This window comes from Cricetulus griseus, assembly GCF_003668045.3.
Source record: "Cricetulus griseus strain 17A/GY chromosome 1 unlocalized genomic scaffold, alternate assembly CriGri-PICRH-1.0 chr1_1, whole genome shotgun sequence".
Classification (NCBI taxonomy): domain Eukaryota; kingdom Metazoa; phylum Chordata; class Mammalia; order Rodentia; family Cricetidae; genus Cricetulus; species Cricetulus griseus.
This window is the reverse complement of record NW_023276807.1, coordinates 153,992,354-154,009,820: the sequence shown is the minus strand read 5'-3', so window position 1 is coordinate 154,009,820 and position 17,467 is coordinate 153,992,354. Positions and strand designations below refer to the sequence as shown.

At 39.5% G+C, this 17,467-nt stretch overlaps 1 protein-coding gene across 4 annotated transcripts in view; it reads right to left on the bottom strand.

Moving 5' to 3' along the window:
- The window catches only part of LOC100763623 (electrogenic sodium bicarbonate cotransporter 1), a 281,927-nt gene that overhangs the window by 140,300 nt on the left and 124,160 nt on the right, over positions 1–17,467 (bottom strand). For all 4 annotated transcript variants that reach the window (XM_035452943.1, XM_035452942.1, XM_035452944.1 and 1 more), the window contains one exon: positions 1,139–1,215. In XM_035452943.1, coding sequence (XP_035308834.1) covers positions 1,139–1,215 — 77 coding nt within the window. The remainder of the gene's footprint in view (positions 1–1,138; positions 1,216–17,467) is intronic.

The window sequence follows — 17,467 nt, the reverse complement described above, 5'->3', positions numbered from 1 at the left end:
AGATGCATGGTTTTCCAAAATATGCATAAAAGAATGTTTCCTTGTAACAGAGGGGAAAGCTGGGACCATCACACACCTAGCCCGTTTTGAAACAAGTAGCAAAACCATATTTTCTCAATTCATGTCCCTTACAACTTACCTGTAAATCTTGGAGCAGACTAGAATTTCAGTCTCTCCCTCTCTCTCTCTCTCTCTCTCTCTCTCTCTCTCTCTCTCTCTCTGTGTGTGTGTGTGTGTGTGTGTGTGTGTGTGTGTAGAGGTCTGTGTGTCGAAAATATCTGTGAATATATGCACATGTATGGCAGAAGATGTGTGTGTGTGTGTGTGTGTGTGTGTGTGTGTGAGTGTGCATACGTGTGAAGACCAAAGGTTGATATTGGATGTGTTCATCCATCACTCACCATTTTATTTTTAAAACCTGGCCTCTCGCTGCCCCTGGCGCTTTCTAATCTGACTGGACTGGCTGCCCAGCAACCCCAGGGATCCCCCTGCCTGCACCTCCCCAGCACTAGGATTATAGGTGTGTTCTACAGCAGAGTGTTTGCATAAACAGCACTTTCCAAAGGCCCCTCTGTGGTCATAAAACATGGAACTTCCATTTCTTTGATGTGCTATGATTTTTTCTCAAGAAGTATCAATATATTATGTTGTTGAAATATAATGTATTTACACATTCCCTGTCAACTAGGAAAATGACCCAGTTTATACCACATTCTTTTCAAAAGAAAAAAAATGGCAGAAGTTCAAAATCTGTTCTTTTATTACAGATACTTAACGATATACAATTACCAGCACCCCTTAGCCTTTTATAGTACACCAAAACACTTTTTCATAAAATACCCCACTTAAACCCCACAACAAACCCAAGGTAAAGGTTACTAATATGCCCAGACTCAGCCAACTGTAGCTTCAAAAGCTAAGAGAGCCCAGGTGAATGCATCACAAGGGTCAAAACCAAGACTCACTGGTATCTCCTCTGGTCCCCATACATTTTGCTTTCTTCCTTAGAAAAAAGAGCAAATTCCTGTCTGCACATAATGTCCATTTTAGTGGTGACACCCACTATCTCTAATCCAACCCAGCATCTCTTAGATACATGGTCAGTCTTCAATTTCAAAGAGGAAAAGTCTCTGCTTACCTGGTCCTTCTCCGGTTTATCAGAAATGTCATTCAGACTGGAGGATGTCAGATTCCTATGGGTCATGGCTGGGCTACCTGGAAAAACACCAGCAAACTCTGATTAGAGACCTCTTTTCAATGGCATGGGGCTGTGGTTGAGCATTCTGTAAACACTGAGAGATGGTGATGAGAATGGTGACGAGGCTTTTAACCACATTAGATCCTGTAGCATTTTCCCGAGTCCAGGCTGGAGTATAAATATAGCTAGGTGGAAAGTATGTAAAATCCCAAATACTTTGTCTTATTGCTTGGTTATATTTCAAGTTAAGTTAAACCACAAAAGTATCTAAACCAGTAAGTGTATAAACCTGTTTCTCCAGCTATGAACATGTCCCTCACTGTCTTTTACACGTCTAGTCTACTGTCCCCTTTTTCCTTTGCTTTGCACCCATAGACACAGCTCCCCCCATCACCAGGAGAGCTAGGCCTGGGTGTATGCCTGGGTCCCCTCTACCCTTGCCCCGGGTTGTCCTTCCAAGCATATGACTTAATCAGGTCACCCAGAAAAGCTACCCACCATCCTTTGCCCAGCAGACGTTTTGGTCACAAGCAGTCCCCCTTGTTGGTATCTGGCCCAGAATCCCCAGTCTTTGCCTCAGGATAGTATCGTCACAGATGCCTTGACTATTCAGTATTCCTTTCCTTTTTTCCTCTGTAACATGGCAAACTTCAAAGGATGAACTGTACAGGGCATATGACATTGCACCAATCTTCCTATAACAGCCAGAGACCAAACTCACTAGTAATCTACCCAGGTATTCCCAACACTGTTAGACACAACAGAAGGGACATCCAAAGAGCCACAGGCTGGTGGATTGCAGGAAGACTATGTTAATCAACAGGCTCCTGGGTTTCCATTTTGCAGTGGGACCTGAAATTTCTAGGCTTATTAAGCAAAACAGTAACTCTTCAAAGCCAGGTATTTGACCCAACCCCTGCAGGGTGCTGAGCAATGCAGTAGCTATTAATCCTCAATGATCTGAGTCAGGCAAGTCTTCCCAGAAAGAGGGCAAAGGTTGGAGAGCAGCACCAGGTCCAAGCACAGGTCTCCTCAGCTTGAAACCATTGTTCACAGATGTGAATTCCCTCCGACAGAAATTCCAACACACAATCTTACAAAAGACGAAAATCTGCTCTTAGTAAGTTAATGTTGGTGTAACAGTGCTCTTTAAATAATATAATTCCCTTGAACCACTGTATCAGAAAAGACCTAGTGTTCTGAGCCGGGAAGACAGGGTATTTTCCACTCTGCTGCATTTCATTGAGTAAGCATGGCCTAGATCTCTTAAATCCTTTACCTGGCAGGGTGTTTTATTCTAGGAAAATCTGAGCACAGGGCATTATTTAAAAAAATAAAAAGAAAGAAAGAAACATCTGACAAAGTGTTTCTTAAGCAAAATTAAAGGAGTCCTGTTGAAGACAGCATTTTGTGCTTTGAACTGAATTCTAACTAATGTCCATTCATTCAAAAGGTGTCAGGAACAAACCTGAACACCCCCCAGATAATGCTGAGATGGAAACTAATGGGAAATGATGAGTAGGTTTAACTTTGTCCTTTCGTTCAAAAATCAGAACTGGTCATTGGCACTACCTGGATGAAAGTTCTTCCTGAATGAGAAGGACGAATCACATATTAATCAATGAAGGCTCTATAGTCCTGATCACACACACAGGTTAAACACAGCCTTCAGGGAGAAATTGACCAGACTGACTTCTAATTATTACATTCATTTTATTTAAGTGGAAGTAATGACAAAATTTGAAAGTTAAATAAATTAAACATTTTGGGTAACAAATTAAATATATGGATTTGCTTTGGAAATCTATGATAAACACTGTAAGGTATATTTGAACCAACCACTGTCCTTCTTGCCACAAATCCTGAATAGCTAAAAGCCAAAACAATGGGGGTTTTGTTATAATGATAAACTTGATTGATGTGACAATCTTGGCAAAGAAGCAAAGCCTGTCTCACTTCTCCCCTTTCCAAAAGACTCCCATCTTGTGGCTAATCTCAAGTCACTGTGGGGTGTGGGGGTAGAGGAAGGCACAGGTTGAAGAAGGACAAAAGAACCAGATGAGAAAAAACGTCTGTGTTAACAATCAAATCCAATGAATCTCCTAAATGTGATTTGATTTCTAGTAATAATAATAATTAGTATGAATGTCCAATTTTATAATATATTATAACAGTTCAGAGGCTGACAGATGCAGGACAATGGGTAAGATGACTGGAATTGTTTAGTCTTTTCCTCGATCTTTCCCTAGCAAATGCAATAAGCACCCTCACTCCTCAAAACCTTGAGCCAGAGACAGCCAAATGCTGCCCAGTGCTCTGACTCCATGATAACCAAGTGAGGGTCCAGGACCAGCAACATCCACATCTGCTCATTCCAACCCAAATTCTGAGATTCTGCCCACACTGGCTCCAACAAAACTCTGGGCATGGTACATAAAATAAGGAGTTTTATGCACCCTTCCAAGTAGCACTGCAGTGTGGCAAATATGAAGAACAACTACTCAAAATGAGAAACCATCTTGGCAGGCAGTGTGCTACTGGGACTCTCAACTGCAATCACCACATCTGAGCTGGGAAAGTCAGAAGCATCATTCTGGCAACTTGCCCTGTTGCAAAGCCACTGCTGTCACCTGTCCTATCTCAAGCAAATTGCTAAATCAGCAATCTCACTATAAAAACACACACAAAAGAATATTTGGGTTTTCCCTTGATTCCTCACCTATACAACCAAATCAATAAATACCTTTGTTTTGGAAACTCACTTTGACCACAGAAACATATTACCAAAAGCAAAGAAGACAGGACAAGAGCCAAAAGAGATTACAAACTAGACTGTATGTGGGAATCAGAAATCTGTGTGTGGATTTTAACAAAAGCAGGAAGCTGTTACACAACAGGCCCCTAACAACGAGGTATTGTATACATTTTGCAACAGATATGCAATAGGACATGTTGTCAGAATAAATCAGGGCTCTGTATTTAGAGTTGGGGCATGTAATATAAACTCATTACACAGCAACACTGAGTGAGAGGACTAAAAAAACTGTCACCTGGCACTAACAGATGAAACAGAAGAGTGGTGTAGAGTATGTTACCTTTGGGGACAGGTGGTAACTTGCTCAAGGCTACATTGAAAACCTTTTTCCAACTAAAATCCAGGACATTCAGATGTCTTGGGACTGTTCTTGGCCCAATGGAACTCTGCTTCTGAAGTATGATTTAAAAATAAAAGGAAGAACCAGTCTTGGGTAAACAGTCATAATTAATCTCCATATCACTGTGTTCAGGCCATAAGGGAAAGAAAACATTGGAGAATCACATTTCCAAGCAGTTTCACACGGTCGGTCGGAAGCTGTTGCTGTTTCATTTCCAGAGTACCCACTTGGCAGGTACATACAGTTTCTATAAAAATTAATTACACTCTGTACTATTTGAAAATCATTGTTATTCTTTACTATATGTGTAGCAATTTAAAAAGTCCTTTGCAATTGTATCTGTTAGATGCATTAAAAAGAGGTGAAGAAATATACAGTATAGGAAAATGATATTTAAGTGTGTGCACAAAATGCAAATGTTTATATAATACAATGAAAGATCAACACCCCCCCCCTTACCTCATACCTCCATTAGAAGCCAATAAAATACAGAGGGACAAGCTAAAACAAGGATTTCATGACCTATGAACCATACCGGATTCTTTATTCTCATGAGTAACTAAATAACAATTTCAGCACTTAAAAAAAAAAGTTCCCAGGACTGGTGGACTACACCTGCAAGCATAGCTATTCAGGAGGCTGAGGCAGGGGAGAAATCCAAGTTTAAGAGCAGCCAGGACAACATAGTGAGAACTGTTTCCACACACAAAGTGAAGGTTGGCAGCCAGGCAGTGGTGGCACATGTCTTTAATCCCAGCACTCTGGAGGCAGAGACAGGTGGATGTCTGTGAGTTCTAAGATAGCCTGATGTACAAATTGAGTTCCAGGACAGTCAGGGTTGTTATACACAGAAACCCTGTCTCAAAAAACACCAAAAAAAAAAATAAATAAATAAATAAATAAAATAAAGGTTGGGACTACAGCTCAATGTTAGCGTATTTACCTGGGTTCAGTCCCCAGTATTACAAATAAACACATTTTAGAAGATAAATAACTACTCCAGGCAGTGTTGGCACAGGCCTTTAATCCCAGCACTGGGAAGGTAAAGGCAGGCAAATCTCTGAGTTCAAGGCCAACCTGGTCTACACAGTTCTAGGACAGCAGAAAAACCCTGTCTCAAAAAACCAAAATAATAATAATAATAATAATAATAATAATAATAATAATAATGATGATGATGATGATGATGATGATGATGATGATGATGATGATGATTTAGTTTATCTATTATAATAGACATGTAAGTGAATCTAGGTAATCATAAATTTCCTGAATTTTATCAAAAATTCAGAGGTATGAATTTGATTTACACTGCCTGGGGCCACAGAAAAATATGCAGGTAATGTTTTTAAAAACCTATGCTACAGGTTTGTCCCCAGTCTGTGGAACTGCTGGGAAATGGTGGAACCTTTTAGGATGGAGGGGTTAGTAAAAGGAAAGCAGCTCTTTGGGAAGAATCTTTGAAGGGCATTCGGGCACCTCTCACAAGTTCCCACCATGATGTACTTACTGTCTGTGCTACCATGGGCCCAAACCCAAGAGCCTAGCGACTTGATGGGGTGAGCCCCAATAACTCTCTCCCCGCTTTTAGCTTGCTTCTTTTAAGTATTTCCCCACAGGGATGGACATCTTCCAAGCTCAGCTGGTTAATATGCTCTGAACAGTCAATGACCACCGCTTCCTGAGTAGCAGGAACTGCTTACCTTAATTTCCATAGCAACACTGTGGTGTTAATATTATTACTACCACTTTATATGTACATAAATGAACTTCAAGGATGGTGAAGTTCATGACCACACAGCAAATGGTAAAACCATAGTTAAAAACTTGGTTCTCTGAATATGAATCATACCTCTGAAGAAAAGGGAACTTGTCTCTGTATTATTTGGGTGAACACATAAGCTTCATCATGTCTAGTGAAGAGAAAAAGCAATGCACAATGACAATGAGTATGTTCTAATTGCATGCCAACCTTGTGGAGAAGAACTTGTTAAGGGTGTTTAAAAGATAAGATAGGTTTTTTAATTTCCAATGTAGCTGCTCCCAAAGATGCAGTCTCCTCCTGTTTCCCTTCCATAAAGAGGAAGAAGAAATGCAGAACTGGACTACTCTGCTACTGCGATTATACAGTAGTCCCAAACCCCAGCTCTGTGACAAAGTAGGCAGGGCACTAAAAGCAAATGCAATATGATTGTGAAAGAATAAAAGTGCATGCTTCCTCATTCACAGTTCACAGTCTAGTGTATGAAATTCCATGCTGTACAGAACCAATCCTCCGTCGTTAGTTTCTACACTTCAAAGTTACTCCATTTGCAATGGGTTCCCTCCTCAACTACTGGGTAAAGAGGAATGTAATGGCACACTTACAGTAAGACTGACTGAGAAAGTCTAAAAAGAATGGTCTTATCTTCTATGACAGCAGATTATCCAGAGATATCTTCAACAACAAAAGAAATTAAATAAACAGAAAAACAGAACAAGGTCTCTAAGCCCTCCATTCCTAGCTCCCACCCTTTACATAGAATGCAGAAATCGGTAGAGTGTAAATATTAGACTAAGAAAAACATTACCAGCCATTTGGAGCCCTCTGAAGGAATTTTGTAACTGAGAAACATCAATTTTGATATCTTTGATCGTGCCTTTTTTAAATTCTTTTGTTTAGGTGATTTTACTGTTTGTGATATAAATATTAAGCCCAAAGTCAAGGCCTCTGAGCATTAGTGCCACTTCATGAATATTTTTAATAAATAATACGAGTGGGTTGTTTGACCTCCATTTGGAAACTATTTTAAATGCAACTGTACTAAACCCACGTCTTTTGAAGGGAGGTATTCATTATTTGCATTCTTAGGAGCCTTTAGACTTGGAAAGCCTGAAGGTAAATAAGGAAGAAGTGTGTAACCAGCCCAGAAGTCACAAGACAGAAAGACAAAGCTAAGCTGGCCAAAGTCTGTCTGCTACCAGTACAACAGAAGGCAGCAGCCATAAAAATAGAAGAGAACCTGAAAAGGAAAATCCAGGAAATGAGGCAAATGGCAGGTATGGGGAATTCACTAAAAGGCAAGAGAACCTGGGGCTGAGAAAAACCAGGGAAACTAAAATAACTCAAAGCATGTGCACACTGTGGAAGGAGGAGTAAGTTTGGTAGAAAGAAGAAGACATCAAAAGACTCCCATAACTATCAAAGTAGGAGTGAAGTTCGGCCAAAAGCTGAAGTCATTCTTAATGTATGGGGCAAGGAAAAGAAATGCCCTTATATGGAGAGCTGGATGAATGCAGAAATCAGCTGACAGTACCACAAACACCTGCATGCACAAGCCTTCCAAAATTCTATTCTCATCAGAAGATTTTCAGATCTCTGCTCCCCACGCCTGTGGTTGATCTGTTTAACCTCAACTCCTGCACTCTGCTTTTTGTTGTAGTTTTGGGTTTTTGTTTTTTTTTTTTTTTTTCTGTTTTAATGTTCTAACTACTTGTGAGTTTTCCCTAGGTTCAGTCTTAAATCCCAGACATTTCAAATAAACAACCTGCAAGAGCAAAACTTCTCTAATTCATGATGATGATGTTCTAATAATGGCAATGAATATTTTACTTTCACTATGACCCAAAGCTTCTTAATTGTTTTAAATATTTCAAATTCTCTCTCTCTCTCTCTCTCTCTCTCTCCTACACACACACACACACACACACACACACACTGACACAATTAGATACTACACTAAAAAGGAAACCCACAATAAATACCATAAGGAGTCTGCAGTCCTTCTGATCACAGCATCTGTTATTACAATGTTCTCTGTGTGTCTAACATGCACATGTCCATGCATAACCATGCATACACACATAGGTACAGTCCACATGCATACATAAGGTAAAACAATACACAAAATAATCCATTCAAAAATATTGGTAAAAATATGCACAATGACTGTGACCTTCTTATCTCACAAAAGTAGAAAGAAAAGAACCTCCAGCAAGCCTGGGCTAGCTAGGAAGAGGGTAGATGGAAAAGGCAGACTAGGAGAGACATGATGGGCAGACCACTGTCTTATTTGAAAAAGGCTCTGACCCAAAGTATTTCTCATTAAAGAAGCCTTTGAGGTCTACCAGGAATTTAAGGGAAAACTCAAAAGTTAAACATACTCCATAATGAAAATAAATAAAAATTAAGAAAAAGAAATATAATTTAGAAAAAATTAAAATTCTATTGGCTTATAGAAAGCTCTGAAATGATTTTATATCTATAACACAGGCAGGGTGCTTTGAAAAAGAGATCAAAAAAAGGTCTTCGAATGAACAAATAATTGTTTTATACATCAGTGTATGCATCCCTATGAGCACAAAAAGAACCCCTCAACTTAGTTAGAAAAGAATAATAAATCCTGTAAAAGGGGAAATGGAGAACAAAGCCAGAAAATATAGAGATAAAGATCAGATACATAGAGGATAGAGTCAAGAATGTCAAATCTGATTATAGGAAGTGTTATTACACCAGAACAAGGATAAAGAAGGAATGCCCATTATCAAGAATATACAAAGGCCAATGAGAGTGCATCAATAATAATATGTCCCCATGTTTTTATTTGGGAGCTGGTTGGTAACCCAAAGAAAATTCCAACTACAAATGGCATCCAATGTGGAACCCAAATTTCCACACAGGATCTAAGAAAGCTGGAAAACAAAATGGATGCAATTCCTTTAAGAGATGCTGCTATGCAAGAGAACACTTGAGCACCATTCAGGTTTAGAAGAGACAGCAAGCTAAGTAAAAATGTCTGTCACAGTATAGCTACCAACTTCCTAGAGATGGGCCATTAAAGGCAGCTCTTAGTTAAACTGGGCTCCCAGTTAAACACAGCTCTCAGCCAGAACTGCAGGCTTAACACTTGGCTCTCATGGACCTAAGGAAGGGGCAGAGCCACCCACCAGAACCTCATGATGGAGGGCCTACCTACCACTTAGAAGTTTAAGGTTAAGCTCATATGGTCAAAGAAAGATACAAGTACGCAATAAAACATGTCCAGACCAAAACAAAACGAAACAAAACAAACTTTAAACAGGTTACAGTGGGCATAGGTACTTAAGAAAATGGCTATAGACAGTCACAGGAAAGAATAGTTTAAAAATAATTAAGGAAAGTCTTTAAAGAAAGAGTAAAGTAATATAAAAAGAATAAGCCACATACAGATGGGAAATACACAGGAGTGCGTATGATGCTTTGTTGGCTTTGAATTTTTTGATTGCTGCTGAGAGACACAGTATTGTAAAAGGAATTGCTGAATTAAACCTATATACTTTAGGGCTATCTTAACTGTAAAATGAAAGTCAGAAAGTATACTGCATTGAAGGAAAGGTTATACTTTTGTTTCCACAGGAAATGGAAGGCTGTGGATTCCTTCAAAATGAGGAGACTAGATTTGATTGGAGGAGACTGCCTGAAAAAATCTTGGCTACAGACATAAAGAAAGAAACCTAGAAAAGCTACAAGACAGACGACATGCTGATCCCTTGACATGGGAACAGCTTTGAGACTGGATGAGACATAATACATCTTGTTCGTTACAGTGTCCTCATGACTTATTATTACATGCCATCCTTTCATAAGGCATGGACAGAGGTTTGGCTATACAGTCCAAACAGGCTTATAAAGTTGACAGATGTCTTTTATCTGCTCAAACATAACACACACAAAAACATCATCTTTGGCTGGCTTGCTTACAACGCAAAGTCCATACTTGTGTTAATGCAGATATGTATGTTACCTTTGAAAGTGTTTTCTGAGCAAGAAGACCAGACACTAATGAAAATGGGTGATCCAGCCTTTCAGAGTGTCTCTTTTGCAGTTTTCTCAGAGATCTGCATTCAGAAAACTTCAAGGATGCCAGCTGAGATACTCCAGCCTCACAGACTATTTTAGCCAGGCCTTCAGATAAGCAGGGTTTTTTTTCCTGATTGTCCCATTGGTACAGTATATTGTCAGAAGTTGAGGCAAGGGCAGTTTTTTGCCCAAGTGGCTAGCTTTGCCACAATGAAAGCAAACTCCATATGGAGGTTCTTCAATGTCCTTGCCTCAACCACTAACAGTATACTAAACCAACTGGACAATCAGGACACAAAGGAAAAAGACTGCTGGACTTTGCCAAGACAAAGTGGAACAGTCCTTTAAAATTACTGCCTCAAAGCAAGTCTGTCAGATATTCTAGGCCTGTAGGCCAAAGATGGCTGCCTCAACACTGCAGAGGAACTTGAGTGACTGTCCAGGCAGCCAGCTGTCTTGGTCATTTCTATAGTTTTGGAAGTTGCTTGCTCTGCACTTCCTGTTTACTCAGGTAATATTATATCCTTCTCAGGGCTCTGATGGAGTTGAAGATGAGATACTTAGTTCCTTGTTACCAAATTCAGAAAATCAACTTACATAAAAAATGTAATGTTTAGAAGGTTGAGAGACATAAAAGCTTAAATTGTTCATCTAAGGAAATGTTTTGATGTCTAAAAAGATAATTTTGGGTTGGTAATACAAGTTAGGATAGAAAGTAAATTAGGCACATAACTTTATACTCTCCAAAATAGGATAGATGATAGAGTGTTTTCTCTGAATTTGCTAGATGCAAATGGGTGGGATATTATAAATGTAGTTCTTACTTGATAATTGTTTGAATTATACATGGTCTTAATATGTTAAAACTAAAACCCTAAAACTGTTCTTTTTCTTTAGACAAAAAGGGGTAAATGTTGCTGAATGTTTGTTTAAATGTATAAAGACGGGTTGCATTTGTTTAATTATGTAAGGCTGTGTTGCTGTTTTACCTAGCCTGCCTACAGCACCTGACTGGTCTAATAAAAAACTGAAGAGCCAATAGTGAGGGAGGAGGAATAGGTAGAACTTCTGGGAAGGGAGAGTAAGGAAGAGGAGGAATTTAGGCTCAGGAAAGAAAGAAAAAGAGATGTCAGGGACACACCAGGGGCTAGACAGACTGACATGGAGGAAGCAGGAAAGTGGGGCACACAGACTGAAAGAAAAGTAGAGAGCCCTGAGGCAAAATGTAGATGAAGAGAAACAGGTTAAATTAAGTTATAAGAGCTAATGACAAGCATAAGGTAAGGCTGAGCATTCATAACTAATAAGAAGACTCCATGTCTTTATTTGGGAGCTGGTTGGCAGCCCAAAGAAAATTTCAACTACATGCATCTTCAGATCTGAAGGGCCCATAGGACAACTTAAAAAAGATTAAAAATAAAAAAGCATAAAGATAAATTGTCATAAGACTTCATAGCACCAAAAATGAAGAGAATACCCTCACCTTTGCTATCTAGAATCAGAATGAAGATTTTTCTTAAACAGAAGTGCTTTGTGGAGAAAATGATAGTGTCCAGTTGTTAAAAGAATTTTATATTCTTCCAAATCATAGATTGACTCAGGAAAAAATGATAAAGGGTATCTTGGACTAAAATGTTCTAGAAAGTATTAGATTTCCTGACAATATAATTTAACAAAACTAGGAAATAAACCAAAGAAAAAGGAGTTACTATCTCACTCTGGGAAATCAATGAGTGACTATCCACTGTGCAGTGGGCCCAAACAGCAATTGGCAACTACAGTGTGGGGGTGGGGGTAACACGAGAGCCAACAAGAAGGGGTCAGCCTGCCAAAGGTGCTAAGCACCCTGCAGGTTATTAGTGTCTTTGAGATATAAGTTCAACAATGTAATAACAGAGTTTTGCTTTGATTTCTTTTGTTCTTAAATCAGTTTGAAGGCTGGTAGGCTGGCTCAGGGGCTAAAGGCACTTGCTGCCCAAGCCTGGAGACCTGCTTTTAATTCCCAGCACACACATAAAGGTGGAAGGAAAGCCCCTGGTGTGTCCCTGACATCTCTTTTTCTTTCTTTCCTGAGCCTAAATTCCTCCTCTTCCTTTCTCTCCCTTCCCAGAAGATCCACCTATTCCTCCTCCCTCACTATTGGCTCTTCAGTTTTTTATTAGACCAGTCAGGTGCTGATGTCCTCTGACCTCCACATGCACACTGTGGAACACACACACACACACACACACACACACACACACACACACACACACACACAAATAATGAAGAAAACTGAGTTTTTAAAAATTCACTTTAAAGCTACAGTTTAAAATAACTATCAAAAAAGTAGTTAAAGAGATCATTAAAGCCTTTGAGTGAACTACATTAATATAGCCATAATGTGAATTCTATTTAGGGATTCTCAGTATTAGATTCAAGTGACAGAGAAAGCAGAGCATTGAATGGAGAGAGGAAAAAGCATAGATCAGATTAATATTGACAAGAGAGAGTAGAGTAGCAATGACAGAGTCTGGTAACACCAGCAGAGAGAAGGAGGAGGGAGGATATGGATGTTAATGTCCTTGACAAAAACTCGAAACATTCTGTCAGTCTTGATACATAAAGAAACTGAAACATGAGATTTTTTTACTCCAAACAAGAAGAGTTATTTATGAGGAACTAAAAATAATATTGGGAGCCTAATTGGAAGAAGGAAGCATGCAAATAATGGGGTTTTTGATGTTTGCTGTAGAATAAATGAACAGACTATATCTGTGACAGAAATTTTTATGGAAATATGAAAATGGACATAAAAAAGCTGAAAGACAAATGTAAAGCCACTCAGAGCTGGAAGCATTTGCTATAAAGACCATTCTGGGAAGTATGAGGATAAAAGAGAGTTGTTTGTTCTTCACTCAGTGTTTCTGATGCCCGCCATGATGGTGTGCCTAGGAACACAGCACTTTGGAGGACAAGGCAGGAGGTCTGCAAGTTCAAGGCCAGCCTAGGCTGTACACTAAAACCTGTCTCAAAAGCAAAACAAAGAGAAGGAGGAGAATGGAGAGGTCTTTCTGTGCATTTCAATTGGTAAGATTTTGATATAAACATTAATCAAAGTATATCATAAGCATATTTTATGTAAGTATTTACTAAATGTACTGGTATCATGAGAATCACTAGGAACACTGACTACTGGCCAACTTTAGGAACTCTCACCAAATTAAATCAAATATGGAGACTGAAATCTTCATATAAAATAGAATTACATTTTAAATACTTTAGCATCCTCTATGACAGACTATTTACACAATTTAAAAAATTATAGCTAGGGATATTTTCCCACAAGCTCAGTCTACAATGAGTCGAATTCTAACATTAGTCAGCAAAATCCCTTACAGCTGAGAAGTCTGTGCATGTGTGTAAAGTAAGTCATTCTCATCATCCAATATCTGCAACCACTATAGACACGGTGATTGGGTATCTGTAGAGATAAAGACATGTACATGCACAGAATGATAAAATGGTAGCAAGCACACTCTCTGAGCCTACATTTCTTCCCTGGTTTCTGAATGCTTGTATGCATGTGTATATGTATGCATGTATACATGTATTACTGGAGGTTGAGCCAGGGCCTTGAGCATGCCAGGAAAACACCAGGGTTGTCTACTGAAAAAGCAGCATCCCCCCTGAAGTGATTGCTACGCTTATTTGGAGGTGTCCTTCTTCTAAGTCACATCTATATATCTAGTTCTACGACTCTCCAAAACTATATTGATATTTTACTCTGTGACCCTGACTACATAAGATTGCTGTAAGAAATGAGCAAGGAAACACATGACTCATTAGTCTGCTCAGGTGTTCAAAACCAAAGGATGGTTTTTTTTTCCATGTTGCCCACTGACCTCATGAGAAAACTGTCAACTAAAATGGCCATGGTAGGGGTTCCACATCAATTCATCATTTGGATTTTTCCAGTCTTAGGAAATGAGTGCATAGAACAAGGCAGTTTTATCTCTAATTCATGTCCAGAGGTGGGAAGTTGAAACTGTCTTAGTCATCAGAAACTGAGCACTGAAGTCCTAAAGAAGCTTTTCATCTTCACACAGGAGACATGAAGTCACATCAGGCTGACTGTGTAACTGCAGAGAGAGCAGTGTGACAGAGAGCTTTTATCAAAGTGACAGGTGCCTCACTGAGGGCCAAGGTCATCAAGAGTTATTTGCTAAAGAAACCCACACAAATCCCAGAATGGGGTAACATGTATGTAATCCCAGTTGTTCACAAGGCTTGGGCAGGAGAATCACATGTTTGAGGCATATCTGGGCTACAGAGCATATTCAAGGCCAGCTAATACAACATGGTGGGACATTTTCTCAAAATAAAAAATAAAGGGGGTAGTCTGGGAACATACTTATGGGTAGAATACCTGCCACGCATGTGTAAGGGCTAGATTTAATACCCAGTAGAAAATTGAAAGAAGGAAGCAAAGAAGGGGAGGGGAGAGACTCTACACAGCCTCGTTGTGTGCAGCCAGATAATTTCAAACTTATCTTGCTGTTCCATGTACAGAATTATAGGCATTAACTAGCACACTTAGAATTACAGGCAGTCGCTAGCACACTTAGCTTTATGTGGTTCTGGGAATGGCACCCAGAGCTTCATGAATGACAGGCAAATGCTGAAAACTGAGCCACATCCCCAGACTGAGGGACAGAAAGTCCGTTAATGGAACTTGGTGATACCATCTGCAGGGAGAAGGTAGGGTTCATCTCAGTATCTGATGCTGACTGTATTTCCTACTTAAGTAGTACAGAGAAGGATAAAGTGGTTGGCAAAAGAACAAATGGTGAAACACAATAAACATCACACTAAAATAAAAACCAGAAGCAGCAGAGACCTTGAGAATGCTTCACCAGGCCTAGTTTTGCTAGTTAAAGATTGCTTAAACCAGCGAACAAAGGTAATTTCTAAAAACTTCATTTTCTGCTGAACCAGTGCAAAGAAAAGGAGACAGGAAGAGAAACACATCAAGAGTAAGGTGAATGAGTTCCACATTTTACTTAAAATTTCCTCCCACAAGGAAGACTGGTGTCCTAATGGTATCTGTGACTTGTAGAATCATGGTCCAGGACAAACACATCAGCTGCCATTTCTCACCAGGCTGACTTTCTCCTCTAACTAGATATCAGCCACTTCCTAATATCAGCTTATATATTTTTGGTGATGGGAAATTTTCCAATTAATGAAGTGATCCATTTTTATCACAGGGGAGTTCATTATTACAGGTGGCCTATGGCCACAATATCCCAGCTAAACTATAATGTGCATGGGCTACAAGGTCAGTATGAATATATAGTATCAAGGTACCAACTGAAGCATTCACACACTCCTCAAGAGGTAGGGTATACTTAAGTGCACATAACCTCCATTAGTCCTCTTTGAAGGCATGTGTATCTTCTCATAAACAGAAGCCTTTGCTTTGTTCTATAATTCTCTAGCACTTGAAAGCTAGTCACTGATGTCTCCAGCCCTCCCAAATAAAGCATGCAAAGGGCCCTGTGATGGGAAATGTCCTTCTGTATATATGTTTCTCTTATTGGCTGATGAATAAAACACTGATTGGCCAATAGCCAAGCAGGCAGATAGGCAGGGCTACGAGACGAGGATAAGGCTAGGGAGAAGGAGAGAGAGGTAATGGCGAAGAGACGCCATACTGCCAAAGGAGCAACATGTTGGATTATGGCTAAACCACAGCCTTATGCACCCTCATTCAAGAGACCATATTTTTATGAAGCAGTTTTATGGTCTGAACTTAAGAAAACAGAAGGCTATATCTGGTCATGATTCTCTTGGAAAATAAAAGGGCTGCAAAAAAAAATAATAATAATCCTTCAATCTAATCCAGGAGTATCAGGAGTCTAAAGCCAACATCTTCCTCAGTGAAATACTCACTCAAGGAGACCTAAAGCTCTCTTTGAAAGGAGTGAAGCAAAGTCTGACTTCCTCTACAATGTAGAGTCTACATACTTATAATAAGATAAGTCTCATGAGCCAGCTAAGTATGGGCTAGTGTAGACCTCCTGTTACCTGCTCACCTCATCAATGGTTACTATGTTCTCATCCTTCTCCAGGTGTGGGCTGCATAGCTACAAGCATCTTTCACTCTGCTTGGGATAGAGTAAGTTTACTACTAACATCATTCTTGGGAACAAATAGGTCAACTTGGTAGACCCTAGAGAATAAGCACTGTGCCTGCCCTTTGGAAATTGGTAGACTGAATATATTAATATAACACCACAAAACAATATCTCATATGTTTTTTTCTTACAGATTATATGCACTTTCCTAAAATATAGAAAAAATGTTAAAAGATATTCTTTGGATATTGGGTAAGTGCATTAAACCTCAACATTCACAGTAGTTCCCTAAACCAAGAATCCATAGTAAATGTGTGCTGGAAGAATCAATTTTTAAATTAAGAAAAGGTGGATATTATAATTGGATGTAGCCTGTTCTTTCTCAAAAACTGTATTGGTGTTATTCTTTCCAGTACATTCACACAGATTATACACTTATTTGTAACCATGGTTACTACCTGCATAAGATTTCACAGTTTGTGACTTTCTAAAGTAAAAGCTCACCACAGCCCACAGCATTGCCCATAGTAGCCCATATTCCAACAGTTTCCTGGAACTACAAAGAATGGGCCTTATAAAATAGAAGCACCCAGAAAAAAAAATGATGCTTGGAAGACTATCATTGAAAAAGACCAAAATTTCGTTTTCTGACTTGAAACAGCAAAAGGGAGTCATCGGTGAACACAGCTCTTCTTATCAGCCAGGACAACCCATGGCTGAGGGAAGATAGACCTGAGAACTGAGACAATGACAAGCATATGGAGGAGTGGACAGGAAAAGTACCATCAGGAGTCTTCTGCATGACATTCAGCTCTGGTCCTCCCACTGGCTGGGTGACTACAAACACTCCCTGTCAGATAGGAAAGGTCATAATGAAGGAACAACTCAGATCAGATTACCACCAGAATGACCTGCTCCTTGTTCAGACTGAGAATAGTTGAGCATAGGCAGAAGTGCCAGTTCAACATGTCACTTGGGCCTGGACCCTGATGTACATGCATCTCCTCTCTATATCATTGCTACTTTGTCAAAGGGACACGAACCAGCTCTAGAAGGCTCCCTGGGAAGGCCATCAGTCACTTCCATGCACATTTTCTCATCACAGGGTCACACCTAACTCTAAGCAGGCAAGGAAGGCATGCCCTCATATGTGCTCAGAAAGAAAGAGAGATGGAAT